Source organism: Aptenodytes forsteri, unplaced genomic scaffold (assembly GCF_000699145.1).
Source record: "Aptenodytes forsteri isolate BGI_AS27 unplaced genomic scaffold, ASM69914v1 Scaffold113, whole genome shotgun sequence".
In the NCBI taxonomy this organism is placed as follows: Eukaryota; Metazoa; Chordata; class Aves; order Sphenisciformes; family Spheniscidae; genus Aptenodytes; species Aptenodytes forsteri.
In genome coordinates this window covers 322,083-323,105 of record NW_008795032.1, presented here as the reverse complement: position 1 = coordinate 323,105, position 1,023 = coordinate 322,083, and the positions used below count along the sequence as shown (strand labels likewise).

At 56.7% G+C, this 1,023-nt stretch overlaps 1 protein-coding gene across 1 annotated transcript in view; it reads right to left on the bottom strand.

Annotated features, from left to right (window-relative positions):
- Window positions 1-665: 665 nt before the first annotated feature.
- LOC103896475 (dual oxidase 2) overlaps window positions 666-1,023 on the bottom strand; it is a 22,083-nt gene continuing 21,725 nt past the window's right edge. The window contains exon 33 of the mRNA XM_019471271.1: window positions 666-965. Within this exon, the coding sequence (XP_019326816.1) occupies window positions 843-965 (123 nt within the window). The 3' untranslated portion in view covers window positions 666-842. The remainder of the gene's footprint in view (window positions 966-1,023) is intronic.

Below are 1,023 nucleotides of genomic sequence, written 5' to 3'. Positions count from 1 at the left end.
CCAGCACTATGCCACAAGTATTGCAAGTCTCCAGGTGACCGAGACCCAACTGCAGGAGGCAAGAAAACGTTTTAAAACTTTGATCAGCTTTATTTAAGCTCAGTCACCGCCTGCGAGAGCAGGAGCCCAGCGATGCAAAGCCAGGCATTAGTTAAACAAGCGTAAACGATCCCTGATCAAAGGATGGTGACGCTGCTGAAGAAGCCAACGCAAACACAACTAAGGCCCTATGCAAATCCAGGGAAGGCTCGGAGCGCTAACGAGCAGGCACAAACAAATGATTAGGAAAGCTGAGCCTGTTTGAAGGAGATGGATGGTGAGGAGCTCTCTGGCTCCTCACCCCAAGTGCATGCTGCCCAGGTCTTGCGGCAAAGTGCTGGGAATTCAGGTTGTGCAGGCACCAAGCTGTTCCCCAAAGCTGTTCAGAGCCATTCCTTGTGCGACCCGGCAGCGCACGGGCTCTGTTTCGCGGGGTTAAGGTGGCGGAGCTGGGCTTGACTCGAACACTGGATTTTCTGGATTGGGACACGCCAGCCCGACCCTGGGTGTGGGGCTGCAGGAGTGCGTGGATGGTAGCAGGATGCCCTGGGCTCAGGGGTTCACACCAGGGCTGTGTGGGGCGATGCTGGGATGGCAACGCTTTACTGGTGCACCGCGCGCTGGTCTCAGCTCTGTGGGTCTCAGCATCCATGCTCTCGGCCATGAATGGCTTTCTCCCAGGGATGGTGGTGGGTGGGAGCCCAGGACCATGACCACCTGAAGCATTGCCACACAGGCGCTGGGGTTGAACACACATTTCCAACGAAGATTGCAGCCCGGGGGTGAAACAGCATAGAGTAGGGTCAGAAATTCTCATAGTGATGGGCAAAGTAGGTCTGGTCCTTCTTGTTCAGCTGCCGACAAGCCTTTTCCACGCTCTTCGTCATCCCGGGTGGGCCACAGCTGAACACCCCGATCTTCTGTACCTGGGGAAGGAGGGAGCCAAAGGGGTCAAACCCAGCAGCAGCAGTTCCCCCCCCCCAG